General features: G+C 34.1%; 2 protein-coding genes across 3 annotated transcripts in view; one reads left to right on the top strand and one right to left on the bottom strand.

Moving 5' to 3' along the window:
- Window positions 1-8801, top strand: part of LOC147066783 (titin-like) — a 32008-nt gene extending 23207 nt beyond the window's left edge. The window contains exons 18-24 of one of the 2 annotated variants that reach the window (XM_085954168.1): window positions 121-229; window positions 1857-2014; window positions 3539-3769; window positions 4498-4638; window positions 4788-4899; window positions 7095-7249; window positions 8299-8801. In XM_085954168.1, coding sequence (XP_085810294.1) covers window positions 121-229; window positions 1857-2014; window positions 3539-3769; window positions 4498-4638; window positions 4788-4899; window positions 7095-7249; window positions 8299-8345 — 953 coding nt within the window. In that variant the 3' untranslated portion in view covers window positions 8346-8801. The remainder of the gene's footprint in view (window positions 1-120; window positions 230-1856; window positions 2015-3538; window positions 3770-4497; window positions 4639-4787; window positions 4900-7094; window positions 7250-8298) is intronic. The other variant, XM_085954167.1, reaches the window with a different exon arrangement.
- A 5075-nt stretch (window positions 8802-13876) lies between these two features.
- On the bottom strand, window positions 13877-18064 carry LOC147066784 (uncharacterized). Its single transcript, XM_085954171.1, has 2 exons — window positions 17894-18064; window positions 13877-17196 (listed from the first exon to the last, which is right to left on the bottom strand). The coding sequence occupies exons 1-2, from the start codon at window positions 17894-17896 to the stop codon at window positions 14254-14256; spliced, it is 2946 nt and encodes a 981-aa protein (XP_085810297.1). The 5' UTR covers window positions 17897-18064; the 3' UTR covers window positions 13877-14253.
- Window positions 18065-18790: the final 726 nt, after the last annotated feature.

Raw genomic sequence — 18790 nt, forward strand, 5'->3', positions numbered from 1 at the left:
CACTGGTAGATAGCGATGTTGGTAGTGACCAGACTGTGGTTCCATTATTACGAATAATAAATAGAATGTAATAATTAAATAAATAAGTACCTAAGTGTAATGAATTTATTGTGATTTCAGTTCGGCCGTCTCCAGCTGTAATGACCACCCATCCTGTTACAGTCTTTAATGGCCGTCAAGTAGTTATCCACTGTAATCTTCGAGATCAGGAATCTACCAGATATCTTGGGTATGTAACAAATTAATCCCGAGATTAATCATATGAATGCTTTTTAATTAATCTGTAACGTGAATTAGTTACAAGCCACTCAACTAATCACTGTTCAGGACATTCAGAATAATCAATATAAAGTTATTCAATTACAATTTTAAAAATAGTTTGTTAACAAGTACAAATAATTGAATAAGAAATGCAATGTAAACTATACACAACTTTAAAAAACAAAAACGACACAAAAAAGAAAAAAAGTTACAATATTGTGCTCTGGTATTAAAATTTTCCGCAAATCTGTCAGTATTTTGTTTATATGCAGAAAACGACCTCTCAACGTCAACAGAGGTAATTGCGCAAACTTTAAATAGAGGTGCCCGAGTTGACTTCACTTTTTCTGATAAATCCACAGCTCGGGGATGTCATTAAAATGCAAGTGCATCTAAACTATCTACCTACGTAATTTAGTAATATTTCGATAAAATAATTAAAAAAAAAAACTAAAATTATAAATGCAAAAGCCCTACAATATGCATTTATTTATGAAATATGAACTAATGTCTCAAATATGCTTTTATATGCACAATAAATTTTTATTTTTAAATTCTGCGTCTTTCAAAATGGATTTCTGTGCAACTCTCATAGCTGTGCATACACTCGTAACAAAACATGCACTAGCACATAAATCCGGGCCCTAGTCATACGTATTTGTTTTCATTGAACTAAGACTACAAACTGCAGATAGTGTTGGTTAGTTTTTAAAATTCAATTAAACCCTGCCTAATCCAAGCCATAGTAGATTACACAGGCGGTCCTTGACTTTCTACTTTCCCGGGATTAATAAACATAATCCCGAAACTTTCGAGATTGATTTTTTTATCAATTTTTATGGAAAATAAAATAAAAATAAAAATATAACAGAAAAAATACTTCTAAATTAGAAATAAACTGAGTTTGAATGAAGTTTGATTTATTACCCATGTGTAAGTTGCCGATTCATTTTATTTTTTAACATAAATTAATAAAAATGAGAAAGATTGGAAAAAAACAATGCTTCGCACTATTAACAAAGTAATTCCACCATGATCTCATATGTTTTACGGCAGTTTCATATTTGGCTGACTAATTAGATTTATGAAGCGGATGCATGATTTGCTTTACTATCAGAAACAGCAATCTCATATTAAATTCAGATTATTATTTGTATTACAATATTATTTACTCCATTAAACTTATGTATTTCCAAGATTGAACGTATACAATATTAACAATAAATGTCTTAAATAGTATAAACTATACTAGATTTATTTTTGACCGATTTTATCAATGTTATTTGTAAATATAAAAATTTTATATTAACAATGGAAAAAAATGCCAATCCCGGGATTGTCAAATTGTAATCCCGAAATCCCGGGATCAGAATTTTGGCTCGGGACTGGATTCCCCAGTTTCAAAGAACTCTATCATAAAAAAAGATCAAATGTAAGAGAATAGTTCTTTTTAGTATTGTAATTTGTTAATATAGGTTGTGGATTTGGCAAATAATGAATGTTTGATCTAGTGGAGCCAAAGTCTAATTTCACCTTTCTTTAAATATTGATAACCATAATACTAATTATTTATAATATTTCTGTTTTCATTGAAGATTTCGTTGGTACAAGAACGGAGAAATTATAGCAAATAAGTCGTCGATATATGTAATCGAGTCCATGAGTTCGATTCATGAGGCCGATTACTCCTGTGAAGCAGTCAACTTGATTGGAGGTGTTGGAGACAGGGGCTTTTTCACATTGAAAATAATTGGTAATAATATTCTATTTCATTCAATTTACAAAATTAGATAGTCCAGGCAGAAAACAGGCACACAGAAAAATGTTTTGGAGGGGGTTCATTTCGAAAAAATATCCATAAAATTTTATTACTGATTTTTAAGGTGGTAGTAGGGGGCGACGTTGATAAAATCTAGCAAGTACTTCAGACATCCACATTTACCCCACCGACTACTTAAAGCTTCTTGTTGCTTGATTTGCGGAATACCACACTTTTCCGGGTACATTCCCCTTACTCAGACACTCCACACTTTGAGTCCAGCGATAAACACCTGGCCTGCAGGTATAACTAAGGGTGCTCACTTATGAGTTATTGCGAGCTGTTGCATCGACAAGTGGTTATCGAATGTGCATGACCTAACAGTCATAACTATTAGGATTGTTAGTGTCTGTTTGTGCCGTCTTGTTTTTTTAGACATACCGCATGAGAATATTACCCAGATGGTTGTACCAATTCATCGCAAACTTGAGTGCCACAAGTCTTCACATACCTTGCATGTAGTAGAATACCGGAAAAAGAGTGGTGAACCATTTGAGAGCCAAATCATCTGGGTCAAAATCCTCAATCATGAGGTCCTGACGAAGAAGAATCAGGAATTCCATTCACCTAAAATATTTATATTGTTCTAGGGGACTCCGGATCCGAAAACCCCCCCTTGTTTACGCGCCTGAGATAGTCAAAGATTTCAATGATGTATCAGTTCCGCGGGCGTATTTTCCATAATTTATTGTTTTGAGAACAAACTGGCATTAATTGCCTTTTCTGACTTTTGTTATGTGCACACTTGACTTAACATTCATGCGTCGACAGCATGGCTTCACATTCCTATCTTAACAACAAATTTGCTCAATATATGATATATATTGTAGATAGAAGGTTATCTATAGCCAGGCCACGGCACAAACTTGCGAACTCCGATCACAGAGCCTATGTATTTATTACTTATACTTTGAATGCAACGTGTTAATATATTCGTTGTAAATGAAAATTTTCGATTGCACATACTAATTCTGTGTGAGATGAAAATGTTAAGTCTAAATTCGCTACTTTTCAGGAGAGCCAAAAGTGGATTGTTTTTTTAGACCATTTCGTATGGAAAAACCAATGTTTCTGTGTGGAATTTAGTAATGCAGAGGTATTAATTCAACTCATACTTTTTCTCATTTGTGAATATAATACATATTATGTTTCATATGACATATTTAACTCATTTTTCGATTTTTAAGACTTATCGCCTCCTTCCTTTCGCTCACAGAATTAAGAAGTTACCATTTATTTGTTACATGACATAATAACCATTTCCTACAAACAATTTATTGTACTCTCAAACTTGTACTCACTGTTGCTCTCGAAGTAGGTATATGCAATAAGTAAAGTATCATTATGATCAAAATTCATAATTTAAGTACCTATATGCATATATGAATATGACATTAAAATATCTCAGAAGTACACAATATTCAACATCAACATGCGATTGCGCATTTCTTTTTATAGATGGCCCAGATTTCTACATGTCATTGGAACCGCAAGGCATCATAAGAGAGGGCGACAATATCACATTTAGATGTCTGAGTCACAGTGACAGCAAGTATGAGTCGCCCGCAAATCCAACATGGGATTGTGACTATGTTTATCCTAGTATAATAAACTTGAAGCATCTGAAAGGCTGCAAACATTTGAAGCCATTGAAACACTATGAAATACCACCACGATATATAGAGAAAGGTATAATTGATATTTATTGATGATGATGATGATGATGATGATGATGATGATCATACTACATAATACGTACTGTCAGCAGTAAATCCATGCATGTGTAGACAGACTAATAAATTTAGAGTAATACCCCGTTTACACGATTTATTGCTGGCCGTACATATTTAAGCAGAATTAATAAGAAAATGCACATGTAAACACGTATTACATATCATCCAAGTTGCAAGATTGTGTGCATGGTTAAAAAAAGTTCGGAAGCTTCTGAATTTTCACGCAATAATTGGTACTTGCATAGTAGGTGCGCACGCGCAGTAGACCGATAGTCGTGAACCTGCCGGAAGAAATACAAACTACACCGCACAGAATATTTTGACATTTATTAATTATCTACGCTACGAACTTGTCCAAACCTCTCCAAATCTGTTAAATAGCACTATACAATGACATCATCACGTCTCGCTTACCCTTGAAGAATGAGATTGGAGAGACAGTCAGCACTTTTACGTGTAAACAGTTATTATCGCGATAGTTTAAAATACACACTATTGTTGCAAGTAAATCTATGCACAGGCGCTATTAAGTACCAAATAATGTAATACAGATTTTTTTTAATCGTCCAAATATTGTGACTTGCAGTTACAAAACATCAAATGCAATTTTCCCCAACTGTGATAAAATGCTCGTCAAGGACCTATTATTTCTTCATTTGTACTATGGTTTTGTTTTTTTTCTAGAAAACCAATATTGTGTAGACCAGCATCCTCCGGCGCTCCATTTAATTAACGTTGATCGTTGGTTTGCGCGTAATTTCACCTGCAGCTTATTTAGAAATGGCGAAACATTGGAATCTGATAGCACAGAGCTGGTCATCAATTGTAAGCATACTTGACGCACAACAGCTATTCACAATACTTCTACACATTTCAATTGATCGATGTCAATTAATGTTTTTAAAATTGAAACTGCAATATTTCAAGCTTGGGTAATATTTTGGAAAACACAAAATTATCATTGTTGATTTTAGATAAACCTGGTCGACCCACTTTGATGTACAATCCTGCAATAGTCTACAGAGGAGACATATTGAATCTTTCCTGTGACGGCAGCAAGAATATGGGAGTGCCAAAATCCACCAGGTTTGTACACCATTATTTTGATAAATAATATCAGCTGAGTGACTGAGTGACTAACAGGACTGACAGGGCTTTAGCTTGAGGGCCCGAACTCAGGGAGTCTGGCGTAGCTGATCGATGAGATAAGTGAAATAAACACATCACAAATAAACACATCACCTATTATTTTATTTCAAGTATATTAAGGCGTAAAACCCACTTAACGCAGCGAGTGGGGCACTCGCGCAAAATTTCACAAGTGGCGCGTGAATCATCGAAAATACAACGTAATCAAATACGCCAGAGTACACTGGTTTTGACAAAGCGCTGTGCCCGCCTGCCCATATTTCAAAGCACATAGGTGAGGAGCACGCGTTATTTGGTTTCTCTGCGGGACGAATTAACGAAAATACTACATGTTCAAATATGTAAAAGCGGTGACAAGGGGCGCGGGCTTTTTTATTTAACCGCTTCTGGAAGCGTTGTCGATAGTCGGGCGCCTTGACGGTCTTTTAATAACAATAAAGTCATAGTCTCGTTGCTCGGTGTGCGATATATTGCTAATAGAATTATGTCATCGTGAATATGAATTACAATATTTTGTGCTTCTCATGCCTCTTATTACAATGGTGAAGGGTAATGCGCGGGTGGGCGGAGTGTCATTTCGGTTGTATTTACGCTTCACGGGCCTACTTCGCAGTGATCGCACCGATCCGATGCCTTTGGTGGGCTTTATGCCTAACATTTTTACATAAGTGGTTCAATTTTTTATTGTTGTGTCGATACATTAAAAAATACAAAAATCGCTAAAAATACACTGAATACCATTAATTTTACCTCGAATACCATTTGGGAAATGCTACAGTGTTGAGCATCTCGTTGAGCCTTCAACCTTAGCGATAGGTTGGGGGGCCCGCCAAAAATTGTTTAAAAATGTTGAATAAATCCTTCCTAAGCCTAAAATTATGAAAGTGAAGCAAAAACCAGCACCCGGGACCCTGATATAATAATTCTCATACAAACTTTCAATGTTCTACACAATATTATTTCATTCTTCCATATTATAATGGAATTTACATCACACTGAAACTTGCTTCAGTGATTTTTACAGGGAAAGCGCTGAAGGCTATATTTGGAAGAAGATTCAACATCTTCGCTTAATAGCGGTTTTTACATCTTAGCATTATGTATAATATATTAATGCGTGAAACTGATTTCAAAGATGTATGTGACTGCTTTTGAAGCGGCCAATACACGTGCGAGTTGCCTGCACTTGAGATAATCGCATGGTGTTTGATTTTTTTCATCCGAATTACGTATGTTTTTTCAGATGAATTTGATCTCAATACTATACGGCCATTTATTTCTGATACGATACAACAGCTTACGATGACCTGTGATACGGCCAACTGCATACAAATATCTGGACAGGGGAATAATGAGCAATACATGCATTGTATGGGTCAATTCCAAAACTGCGTTAATTTGTATGTGTCATTAAGGTTTTTGAAGTTATGCTTCTTTTGGCGCGTTTGGGAAATCAGATCAGAGTGTATTTTTGGCGTGTGACATGTAACACATAATTTATTTTTTCACATGAAAAAAAACGCACTCGATTGGATTCGAGCCACCGATTGTTCGGTTATCAGCCGAACGCACTACCTTTACGCCACAGTATGATACTTCAATCGTGACGATTATACAGTATAATATTATAGTTTAGAATTGTTCCGTTGCCTAGGCAGCGAATTTATTATTGTCGGCCATTTGCAATTCCTTACATAAACAAACGATTAAACGTCAGTTAGTAATATAAGTTAAAGTGTATAGAAATAAACCAACGGCGTTCCAATAAGCGGTTCTTTTTCTTGAGTGTGTAATTTAACAAGATAATTAAGAGCTAGTCAAAGAATCTAGTTTATCACAAGTTTTGTTACGCCAAAGAAGTATAACTTCTAACGCGCGTTCATAAGTACACACACCGGTTTTTTCCCCTTACCAACGTGTTTGTATTTTAAGCCAGATATTATATCTTATAAATACATACTATAACACACTGAAAACTGATTTCTCCCTACATTGATATTATAATAAATAAATAATTTTATAACCTTAAAAAGTAGCTATTTTTTGTTAAAATTTGTATGAAAATGGCGTATTGTGTAGATACATCAATGGTTGAGAGTAAACTAACATAATTTATTGTATTTACTTTCTAGCTACCGCTGGTACAAACAATCAACAGAATATGATGTCAGAGCCGCCAACATTTCCATAAAAACGGATACTCTGGAGTCACCGGTCTTCTTCTCATGTCGATTAGTTAACATGGAAGGATTCGGAGACTTTGACCATGTGATTATTGATATTCTAGGTCAGTAAATTTCACTGACCGATTCAGTGACTGTAGCTACATGTACTCAATTCATCATCATCTCAGCCACCGTCGATCCACTACCGGATGAAAACCTCTCTCTACTTACTGTCTCCACCTCTTTCAGTCCTTAACCGTTCGATGCCATGTACTTCTACTAAACTTTATTATCTCATTAGTCCAGGAAGTTCTTGGTCGCCTTTTAGATATTACTTATATTACTTGGGTACCATTGGATAAGATTTTTCCAGTGATGATCTGCCCTTCAAGCGGTGTAGTCTGCTCACCTCCACTTTAAGATTTTTACACTTAGTTGCATGTTGTTAGGAAATTTTGACATGATAAATAATAGCGCCTGTACACATGCACGGATTTACTGGCACCATTAGTGTATAAATATTAAATACAGTACACTCTCAGTAATCCGCCGCTCGATTATCCGACAACTACTATAATCCGCCGTTATTTTTACTAGTTGAAAGCACAAAATCAAGCTCTATAATTCCGGTATTCGATTGTCAAATTCAGTAGTCTGCCGCTTTCACTAATTGGAGACTTGTCTGGTTTTTGGGTGGCGGATTACTGAGAGAGAACCTACTGTATTGCAATAATAACTGTTGACATGCAAAAGTCCTGACTGTCTCGCCAATATCATTCTTCAAGGGTAATCGAGACGCATTGTTCTTTTTGTAGTGCTATCTGACAGGTCCAGACAGGTTGTGAAAATCGTTAAACGTCAAAATGGTTCGCTACTATATTTCTACTGCATATGCGCAGATATCCTGCAAGTTTCAACTATCATGTGAAAATTCAGAAGCCGCTCAACTTTTTTGATCCATGCATGCAGTCTAGCTAACTTGCACGATATGACATGTTTACAATTGCATTTTCTTGTTATCACCACGATAATACGTACTGTCAGCATTAAATCCATTCACATGTAAAAAGGCTATACATATTGCTAAATCTTGTGTATTATTCATTAAATTCAAGAATAGTTTAATTGAAAATTGATGTTTAATTCACTAACAAATTTCATCTGTTTTCAGATCCTGTGGTAGAAACAATTGAGACGGAAACTGTTAGCAATAATTGAATATAATTTTAAGAATATTGTTTTGGTGGAATGCTACTGATAGATTTATCTACAACAACACTCTAGTGGAACAACTTAACCTTTTAATTGATTCTTCTACTGCGCACAAATTACATAGGGTAAATTTAAATATTGTTACCGTTATTATTACTGACTGCTCTTATGCAATATTTACTCTCAAAACTATCAAACTTCACGCTTATGTGGTATCTTTAAATACTAAATGCAAATTATTTAAGGCAGGTTATTAATAATAATAACTCAATGTTTGAAATTTTTATTGTAAAACCTAACTAATATAATTAAGAAGTTAAAATACTATGTAGGTATAGACAGTAGAATTATGTACGTATATCATTTAATTAACCCTAATTTAAAGGTTCCTAGATCAAATTATCATGTAAACATTTTTTGTTTTAAATATACCTATAACTTTATGTACCTATAACTTTGTTGATAAAACTTATTTTTTATTACCCACATACATAATAATATCATATAATAGGCCCCTCATATTAATATGATATAAAAACTTGGCAGTGCATATTAATTTTCCAATAAATCTCCTTAACTAAATGGAAATGACTGGGGCCCAGTTATACTCAATCAGAATGAAAATTCTGTATTTATTCAACCCTTGCAATCTAACAGAGGTCCTGTATGCAGTGGTCCCCAACCTTTTTATCGCCGCGGACTGGTCAACGTTTGATAATTTTACCGCAGCCCGCTGAGGGGGGGGACGTTGATTGTTTATATTTTAGATTGTTTTGATTTAATAATTTTAATAGGGATTCCCTATAGAGTCTATGGGGATTGCAATACCGAATGAAAATACTAATATCGGTATTTCCTATTGAATACCGGTATCTACCAATAAATATATTATATAGATAAAAAAATCTCTTTAAAATATTAATAATTCATAGCAAAAAATATGTACATACAATATTGTAAACCTTTAAAAATATGTAAAGGTAAAATCGTCACCGTAGATGTCAAGGGAGCCAGTCCACAAAATCATAATGCTGAGAAACAGGCGCACAAAGATTTTGTGTGACAAAAAAAAGTAACATTTTTTTATTGAATTTTTTTGTTTTTAAAGATATAACGTTGAAACTTTGAACATAGAATATACTTTGTGGTGTTATCTTTTTATTATTTTGTACAAATAACTAAAAAAAATAATATCTTAGAAGTTATGTGTGTTATATCTCTTGACCACTGAATATTGAAATCTACAGTTGGCACACGTGTGTGTGGTAGTCAAAAGAGTTTTGTGGCTTAAATCCATTGACCACAGCATCTTTGATGATTTTAAAATGCTTTTGTGTACTTTACTCATTTTTGCCAAATTTGTGGCTGGCTCCCTTGACATCTACGGTGACGAAATACGGTAGAGATACTGATGTTTACAAATACCTAGTAGGTGAACTATTGGTACTTTCTTCTTCGAATGATCTTTCAATAAATTTCTATTATGATTGCCCCACCTATAATTCCACCTGTTTTATTATTTTATTGGACTTTTTATACTTTTATTTATATGTATTTACAATAATATGTAATACAATCAATCACCGTTTGTTATTTCCGGGTTCTGTGACTTCCAATATTTAATGTTGTATTTTATAATAATTATATGTGATAACAACGACTTTTTGTAGGTTATCTAGATTTTTAAAAACATTCAAAGATCAGGGTTTATAAATTAAATATTTTTGAAAAAATGACAGCTATTGAAAATATATTCAATCTAATTATTCTTATCCTATTTTATTAAAATCAAAAAAAAGGTTAACAAGCCTCCGTTTTTGAAAATCTTTTTATTTTTGTTAATCTTCAATTTGTAAAGGCTTGTACAGAGGAACCTCTCATAATGAGCGTAATTCGTTCCAGAATCTTACTCGTAATGTGAAACACTCGTTAAGAGAAACCATTTTTTCCATATAAATTAATGTAAAATATGACTGATGAATATGCCGAAAAAAATACTCATTTTTTTATTTGTAACATGTATTCAAAGAAAATTACTTAGGTATTATTATATTTATGAATTTATGACAATAACTAATTCTTTTTTACTAGAAAGCTGTCTAGAGACATTTGTTTTTGCCTACACTTCAAAATTTGGTGAAAATGTGACAGCATTATCATTAAATAAATTTGTAGCGCACATATTAAGTTGATGCTTCCCAATATACGAGGCAACAGTTTCCCATACTTTCAGCATTTCTCTTATTGCGCCAGAAGATTGTTGCTTTGCTACCTCCTCCTCCTCCACTGACAAACTCTTCTCCACAACTGCTTGCTGTGAAACACGATTTAACTCCATAAGCTCTTCCGCGTCACGTGATATGCAAAATGTCGCTCGTTAAGGAAGCTATTTTTTTACGTTTTGCTCGTTATGAGAGGTTCCACTGTATAGTCATGGCCATACTACATACTGGTCGGGCAGTGACGTCCCATGGGGGTAGACAGGTCATGAAGGACGGCATGAATAGGGGCGACGAATGAAGGAACGAATACAAATATTACAACTTTTGAGAACGTTGGCGTTTTTCCATGCAGCAGACGATGGCATCGCTTCATTAGAAAGTATCAACATCTTAGATTAAAAAATTGATCGAAGCAGAAAAGATCCTGACATGACCCATTGTAATACATATTGTAATGGTGGTTCATCTGTCAGGCAACATTTTTACAAGGTTGCCTCCCAACCTGTCTTCGCCGTATGCTCCAGTGGGTCTATTCACACACGGTGGCTATCCACGGCTAAAATGATAAAATATTATCACTTTATCATATTTTTGTATTGAGGTATTATTATTGTTACAATAAGTTAGCCTTCTAAACTGTCTATCTCTCTCTAGAAAACACAACCAAGTGAGGGTTTGTTTTTGACAGTTTAGTCGGTTAACTTATTGTAACAATTAACCACCTCAATACATAAATATGATAATCTACCGTTGATAGCCGCCTATGGTACCTAAAACCACCACTGTTAGAGAGTAGGTTCCGTGGAATTGCTCTATTTCTCAGTTGATTGTGTGAATGTTATTTAACTCTTTTACTCCCAGCTGATTTAGCCTAGCATATGCGAAAACTCCCAAGCGTTTTTTGACAAAAAATCGTCGATTTAGTTTTTTTTAAATAACTAATTCTACACATGTTTTAAAAATTTGAAACTTTTTTTGTGTGTTCTCAATGGTGTATAAAGCAATAATAAGTAATAATATTGATAGTTTACATCAATAAAACAAAAGAAAAAAATAATGTATCAATATTTATTTAGAAATGAACGGATAAAACTATGTTTGAACAACAAAACAAGTGTGACAACATTTTTTTATTTATAATTGATTTATCAAATTTTATAATATAATCTATCCTTATGTAGTAACAGAAAAAAAAAATAAACAAATTATTATTTATCTATGAAATAGAATTTTTATAAAGTAATCAAAAAAAATCATATAGTGTTCAAGGTATTCAAGAATATTATTCAATTCACGAAATCGCAAGAGAATTCGATACAGTATCGACGACTAACTGATATGGGAATGAAGTAATTTCAAAAAATAAGTCTCAAAGCAATAAATCATTTATAATAATATTTATATACGTGTATTTTTTCACCATCTTACAAAAAGTACAGTGGCATCCATTGTTAGTTCAAAAATTACAAAACTCATTCTGTAATGTGATATATGAATCATAAAACAACTAAAAGAAATATCAGAATTTAAAATGTGTCATAAAAATAATGTTTTATTATTTTTATGACCCTCTTTGGTCTCGAGTTTGACAGCAAGAGCAATTATGACTTGTGAGTTATTAGGGTATGCCAAATTATAAACAAGTGCGGCACTAAAATAAATATTAGTCATGCCCAACACAGAGTGAATATAATGCTTTGTCTACATGAGACGAAATATGACGGGAAAAAATTTGGAATAAATCGTAAATTTGGTTCCAAACTTTCGGCCGATGGATCGGCCCAGATGGAGTTTTCGCATAGGTATGGTGGGCCGAAATATCGGCCCCGTGGGAGTAAAAGGGTTAAAAAAAAAAACAGTTTAAGATTGCCAAAAAAAAAAAAAAAATAGATAAGTAGGTACCTAATGATTTTACAGACAATTTCAAACTAAAATGAAAGGGAACGGCATTGTAAGCCTGCTTAAGTGCGGCACTATGCTTAGGGACGTCAGTCACTTGGTCGGGGTGTCAAATAACGCGTTCCGATGGTAAAGCTGTCTATTTCACGAGAGTTTTCTTTGCCAACATCAAAAGCATCATCTCAATATACAGTTTGATGTAAATGAAAATTTTCTATTCTACTAAGAAACTAATTAAAACTGTAAAATTCTTCCATTTCCAAAAGGTTGTAATATATAATATATACGTCTGTTATCTATGGTTGTAATCGAATCATTTTTGAATAGAGAATTTTTTAGAATTCTATTTATAAACAAAACAATCAAAAATCTTTTTGGCAAAAACCTAGTATAGCAAAATTCCAAATTTATTTAATTATGTTTTATTGTTTAAATTAATTGTTTTTGAAGTTACTCATTATGTCAAAATTTATTTGCATTTGCACATCCACAAAAGGTGAAAAGACTACTAATACAACAAAAAATGGATCAGCCAAGAAAAATGTACAAGAAAAGCTAAAACAGAAGTCAAGCATTAATTTGAACAAAAATCGAAGATTATAACTAAACCAAAATATACAAAGATTAAAAAATTATCTTCCAAAGTGAAGAAAGTTGCCGAGGCAAACAAGAATGTTTATTACACTCCCGTAAAGATGTGCAGGGATAAACCCACCGGACAATTTAAATGTTTGAGAAAGTGCACACCGTCTGAATTGACCACAATCAGGGCAAGAAGAGTGAAGGCACCTCCACGGAAGAAAACCGCAATGTCCTGTGACTGAGATTTTTTGTTTTATTAAAATCAATGACTTTTCTTTTAAATCTGTCAATTCTCATCATTATATTAAAATTAATGACACATTACATGCTTATTCGTGATTTAGGCCTTCAAGATGTCGTTTAACAGCACCACGGGCTGCTGGGCCTAGTAGAACAGGTGGTAATCACCACTGACATTGCTACCACTGACATTTCAATACAATCTATTTGTAGTATATAAATCTTTCGTTAAGGTGAAACCTTTACTGAGCCTTTTTTTAAAGAGGCACCTAGCGGAAAAATTTGAGATTTTTAATAAAATTTTTAATAATAAAAAGGATTTCAAGTTATACACATTTATATTTTTTGTTTTTGTTTGTTTTTTAAAATAGATATAAAAAATATTAAAACTATGAATTAGTCAAAAATCTCTTAGGCGATGCTTAGAAAACTTAATAAACTAAATTTTAATAATAAATATGACCATAAAATATAATATGTAATAATAAGATGCGGTCCGATTCAACAACTTCACATTTTATTACATTTTTTACAATTTTAAGTTTATCTTTGACTTAAAATAAAAAATATTTTTCTTTTTAATGTTTTCAGATACATATTTATTAATTAATACAGTAGAAATTGTAAATTATCAAAAAAAAATCTCAAATTGCTAGCTTCGTATTTTTCCGCTAGATGCCTCTTTAAAAACGGCTCAGTAAAGGCCCTCAAGCATACATCTTAATCATTCGAATATAATGCAATACCTAAATTTGATTATCATATATCACAAATCACTTTTATTAAATTGTCATCAACTTATAATCTAAATATGTATCCAACTACTTACACCGTGGTATGCAAATGGCTCAATTTACGGTTGACGACATAACAACCTATGGCAGGTCCAAACCACCTCCGACATCTTGATCCATCTTCTCCCGTTATCACACTTCACAGTAAAGTTACTTTTATTTTGGCTGAGTCGGCTACTACCGGTGATACATAGCTTTAATATTGGGTACTTTCCCGTCTGCTATCAGACACGCATAAAAGAATTCGTCAAGGCAATCCTTGTTGCTTTTTTTTGCCTTGTTGGTTATTGGTGGTTTAAATAATTCAAAATACTCGCGAATGATGCTCTCACAAAAATCATCATTAAGAAAAGGGATGACAACGTGCAAGCTGCCAGCGATATCTGGTAATTTTTTCCAGGTAAAGAATTTTTCCGCCTTAAGAAGTTTTAAGGTGTACCATGACGTCTGGCAGAAATCATCTGCGATCTCAGGGCGAATGCTGATCGCCTCATAGCAATATTTAAACATGGATTCGTCATTATTTTTGAATCCTTTGATAAATGATTTCAAAATTTGCCATATTTCTTTATATCTAACAAGGTCTGATTCAGCTACCATGTACTTGAATGTCCACTTGATAACGACTTGCCTCACGAAGCGACTTTTCGATACTTCCCACGTGGTCTTGTAAAAATCTGGTAAAAACTCTTTTGGGTAAAAGAAATAAGCCAGCCGGATGGCGTGTTTCTTCACGGAGACGGGTTGTTCTGTGAGATCTTTGACAAACTTGTGACTTTCGTTCGAAGACCTCTTAAAAATAATGGAGAACAGAGACGGCAATACAAGTTCGAAGTAGTCGTCTTTGGCCAAACGCGATAAGATATCTAATGACACTGGCGGATTGACACACTTCACCAGTCCGCAGATGACTCCTATCATTTCCGGCTCTCCACCGTCCATAGCTGACGGATCAATTTTGGTTTGACTCGGCAGATAACCTCGAATTAACATTTCAAAATCATCAATATCGAGTAAAAAACCCAATGCTATCACAACTGCGGCTTTATCCTTATCTTGTTCAGGTTTGTTTTCCAATTTATTGAGTTTGCTCTTCAAGAGATCTCCAATGGGTTTTCGCATGAATGCCCGGATCTGATGAAACAGCCGCACATTCTTACGCAGAGACAGATGGTGTACGACGCGCATCACAAAGGAATCCATGTTATTCAAGAGTATAGCAATATCATGTTTGACAAGATTGCTAATTATCTTTTCGGAAGTAGTGACATTGAATATTTCCTCCGCCAACATTATGCGAGTCGGGAGATCATCTTGGAGTCTGGATAATATTGAACTTCGGGATACCTTCTCCGAATTTGTTTTTTTGATCCACCGTTTTAAAATCTCCATCAACCAAACGCATTCAGTAAACGAACGTCGGTGTTTCTTGTGGTTGATATTCCACAAGACATAGGAGTCTAAGAGAATTAAGACATTCCGTTCGAAGACATCGCCGAAAGGTTTTCTTGCAGTCAAAATTCTATATCGTTGGAAAAACAAATCCATGATCCTTCTCTCATATTCCATATTGTGACAGCAATAATTAACGGTACCTGTGTCATACTTCATCATTATGTCAATCACCGAATCAATCTCCATATTATTGTCGAGTCGGTATTGAAGATACTCCGCCAATACAGAGCGTAAGAATTCTTCAAGATGATTCTGCTCTATCTCGTTATTTGAGAACATTACTTGGATCATTTCGTTGATGACTTCCCAATGCGGGGCGGTGAGTTTATGCAATTTGAATAAACTATTAACCTCTTTTAAAAAATCGCAGCGCAACTTTACTGCATCATTAGTGTGACACTGGCTAACGTGTCTCATCAGATTTAATAGAGCTGCATCATCACTGTTCCTTTTGCAACACCACACTGCAAATTCAAGCAGTTCCAATCTTTGATCTTCTGTTGGAGCTTTCTCACACAATCTCAAGTAACGAGGAATAGCTTCAGCAGTGGAGAGATGAGTAATATAATAATAATGCGAAATACCAATCTCGCCACGCCTGATTTTAGCAAGCTTTTTTTTTGCCCAAGATATGCGAACTTCGGGGTTCAAGCACTCGGCCATACCCATGTCAATGATCATATCGGTTGTCAACAAGTCTCTATCATGTGCTGTTGCATGCGTCTTGGTGATATGTGACAGTTTTTCCATTGGCTTGAAACGCTTTAGAAACCAGATCATTTCTGAGCCCCTCATATACAACAGTACCTTATCTAAATTTTCTCCTTTTACCATGCGGTGAAAGGCTTCTTTGTTAAGAATACGGAGGAAAATTTCATTATCAATGATTGTTTTCAGGTCACACTTGAGCAATGATAGACTGTTACGGTAGCCGAACTTCACAGTGAATATTTTATTATATTTTAAATAGAGCCGAATGAATCGTTCGGGATGATGTTGCACCAATTGTTTCCAAAACACTTGGAAGTTGATCTTATTTTCCCTTTGTGAAAATGGAAAAAGGGTCTCTCGGTCCATGCTGAAATACTTATCGATAAATTCAATAGCAACCTCAGGATCTCTCTTGTAGATCTTTATCAAAGTTTGACATTGAATTACAAAATCCGGAATCTTCAACAAAGTGTCCTTGACAAACGACAATGAGCAGGCTGGTAAAATCGACTCTGCGGCTACCCTGCTGTATTCTTGACAGGTTTTAATATAAAACTCTTCAGCCATACTCTCATCTTTGAGAAAAATTCCTAAACGAGAGATTATCTTCGACCGGACGCCATACGAAACATTCGGAAAGATTTCTCGGAAGACATAGTCGGTGTTCATGAGAGTGGTCTTCTTCTCGAAGAACCATTTGTATTTCATGACCTTCTTGATTGTCATTAGGTTGCCCGAACGGAGGACTGCCCACACGACTTGCTCGTTCTGTAATCGGTCCGCGAGAGCAGCCATGTAAACTTGCATGGCTTGGCTTTTCGATGTGAGCGTTGCAACATTTTCTGGAGACAATTCTTCATTGTTGCCAGCGGACACTAATTTATTGAACACTTTTCTCCGTTCTCCGAAAGTTGATCCAGTAAGTTTATCATCAAACATTTTGAAACATAGTACCTGTAAAAATATATTCAATTAAATTTGGCAAAATCACTACCTACTCACGCAGCTTTGGTACTGTTGGGCCGATATCCATATAATTAGAATATCACTAACCATTTACGAATATTATCCATGATCACTAATCACTTCAGGCGTTGTTTAGGTAAATTGTTAATTAAACTTTTGGTAAATGTGCAGCAGAGGTGGCCATGAGATTTTACAACTTTCTTTTAAGACCAAACCAAACCTAACCTAACATAACCTAAAATTATCTCATATAATCAGTTTGTGATCACGGTGCATCAGAATGTATGAAAATTTCAAATTTTTAATTAACGATTATTGGATCGAAAAGCCAATGCGCCGACACTGTTTTCGTAAAAAAAATATATATAAAAGCGCATGGCTACCTCTGCGGCACAATTACCAAACTTTTATCCACCACCATTGTTAACGAAAAAAAAAATTATCACAAACGAAATTCGCGAATGAGAACAAGTGAAATAATGAAAGGATTACTTTCTCTATTTAGGAAGAATAGAGAGAAAAGATACCGCTACATATGAGAAAAGTTTAACTGAGTATAACTTAAATAGGAAACAATAACAGTACCTATCTCAAAGGTGCAAATTAAAATGACAATCATAATATTATGATAATGATGACCGATGAGTAAAAAGCCATTGTGCCATTCAAAAGATATGCAACTTACCATATGATTTACTTATACACTTAAAAAGTTTACATAACACTTTTTATGCAGTTTATTTTATGATAAAATATTGAATATCTACAAATCTATACGTCACATTATTTAAATTAATAAAAATAAAAGCGAAGTGGGTGACAGACCGTTACCGCGCTTTTAACGTACAATTACCATAGACTAAATAGTCGCGCTGTGCTGCCCATAGCTAAAATGTGTAGCTAAAGAAAAGATAAAAACTGTTTACAACAAAGAAATCTGACTATAGAAGGAGTACGTTATTTTCTGTTATAACATTTGAAACATTAGAAGCGAATATTTTTTTCTATGGAGTCAAACTGGTTAGGTTGTGAAGCAACTAGAAAATTCCAGATACTACATTATATTATAATGTTTGTACATAATCTGATTGTCTATGATACAATAAGTGGAAGCACTCCATCTACCCGTCTGCCACTCACTTCAGATTTGTTTTTGTAATGTTCAAAAACAATAATTTTTTTATAATAATAATAATTATAAGGTGAGTCGGGTAAGTGTGACATATACATAATTCAATGAGATGAATTTCAACCTGGTTCATGATGAATAGGTGTGTTTTAAACAGTTGTAAACTTTACCATAGGATCTACAAAAGCATTACAATTAATATGTCCATAAGGAACTCACTGCATATATTACTATAATACAACATTTTAATATTTTTTGATCACTAGTCAGGTTGTTATACTTACCCCAATATTGGGGTAAGTGTAACTAAATTCATCTTTATTCCAAAAGTACTTCAAAACCATAATATATTATATGCATATAAAGGTAATATTTCATTTAATGGTTATTTAGTCTTGAGTTAAAACTACAGTATAGAATTTCAACAAAATGGACTAAAACATTTTTTTTGGG

Source organism: Rhyacophila brunnea, unplaced genomic scaffold (genome assembly GCF_057557595.1).
Source record: "Rhyacophila brunnea isolate RB1 unplaced genomic scaffold, BYU_Rbru_1.0 scaffold_4, whole genome shotgun sequence".
Classification (NCBI taxonomy): domain Eukaryota; kingdom Metazoa; phylum Arthropoda; class Insecta; order Trichoptera; family Rhyacophilidae; genus Rhyacophila; species Rhyacophila brunnea.